This window comes from Atta colombica, unplaced genomic scaffold, assembly GCF_001594045.1.
Source record: "Atta colombica isolate Treedump-2 unplaced genomic scaffold, Acol1.0 scaffold153, whole genome shotgun sequence".
NCBI classification, from domain to species: domain Eukaryota; kingdom Metazoa; phylum Arthropoda; class Insecta; order Hymenoptera; family Formicidae; genus Atta; species Atta colombica.
In genome coordinates this window covers 2,041,177-2,042,431 of record NW_017259243.1, presented here as the reverse complement: position 1 = coordinate 2,042,431, position 1,255 = coordinate 2,041,177, and the positions used below count along the sequence as shown (strand labels likewise).

Genomic DNA, 1,255 nt, shown 5'->3' with positions numbered 1-1,255 from the left:
AAGACTAAGCACCGTTTCAACTACAAGTCAACTGTATCACACAGTGTATGACTATGTTTCGTTGCTAGAATTAAGAAGTATCAAATACATGGCTATCAATTATTTAAAATAGATAAAAAATTTCAGTGCTGTAACAATACAGCAGCCCTTTTAAACAACATTAGCCCTTTTAAATACCATTATATATTCCTGTGTCTCACACTGTGTTTGTGTCTCCTAAATAGAAAACTCCCTAAATAAACGTCGAAGCTCACACATGCACATTCATTCATTATTCATAAAAATAATTAACATTATGTGTCTATTCATAATGCGTTAGAATTAAGAATTATTCTATAGAATTAGCGAAATATAAATATACGGCATAAGAAATATAAAAATTAATTAATTCTGATCGAAGATTTGCGGGAACATAAATGAAACACATTCATTGATTACGCTCTTATTATTATTATTATTATTACTTTTTTTTATATTTTAAAACAAAATAATAAGAATCAATTAGTATAAAGAATATGTAGTGGCTTTTCAAACAAGATATGTAATTGCATATTGCAAATTGTACAATTCTTTTTTTTAATCATTACATATTTTCTTTAGATTAATTATACACATCTTTACGTTAATACTAATTTATATATTCCATTTCTTTACATTCTACTTTAATATTTTTATGTGAAAAATTATATTACGAAAAAAAATCATATAATTCTATTTTTAAAAATGATGATAATTTTGAAATCTCAAAAACTATCTTTGAGAAAATTATTTCTTTTTATCATAATATTCGAAATCTCTTAAATAAATAATATTTTTTTGTATTATCAAAAACAAATGAGACATTTTAGTCAAATTAGACTCACTCTATAATATGCCAAACTAAACTATCCTAAAACATCTCAAATTATCATAAATTTAACAAACGCTATTGTCTATTTATTCTCTGACATTTTACATTGTCTATTTATTTTCTGACATTTCACATTGTCATTGTTCAGATGATCTATAGATGTGTCCCTCTGCGAGCGTCCTTTCCTCAGGTAAAATGTCCCTCTGCGCCATTCACTATTATAAACGCATCATCAAGGACTTATGTGTCACGACTTTTTTCGCTTAAGAAATCCGTTCGGCGCAAAAAACCGAGCATGTACTATTGTCCATTGATGACTAAAGATGTTTTTATCAAGGAGAACTGGAAAAATAGATCGTCTAAATCTAAGGTCGGATGCAGATATCCCATTTTAAATCATCACGA

The 1,255-nt window shown here is 27.2% G+C and overlaps 1 protein-coding gene across 1 annotated transcript in view; it reads left to right on the top strand.

Annotated features, from left to right (window-relative positions):
* Nucleotides 1-1,255, top strand: part of LOC108685473 — a 7,907-nt gene that overhangs the window by 2,746 nt on the left and 3,906 nt on the right. Inside the window, exon 4 of the mRNA XM_018190260.1 lies at nt 999-1,255. Coding sequence (XP_018045749.1) covers nt 999-1,255 — 257 coding nt within the window. The remainder of the gene's footprint in view (nt 1-998) is intronic.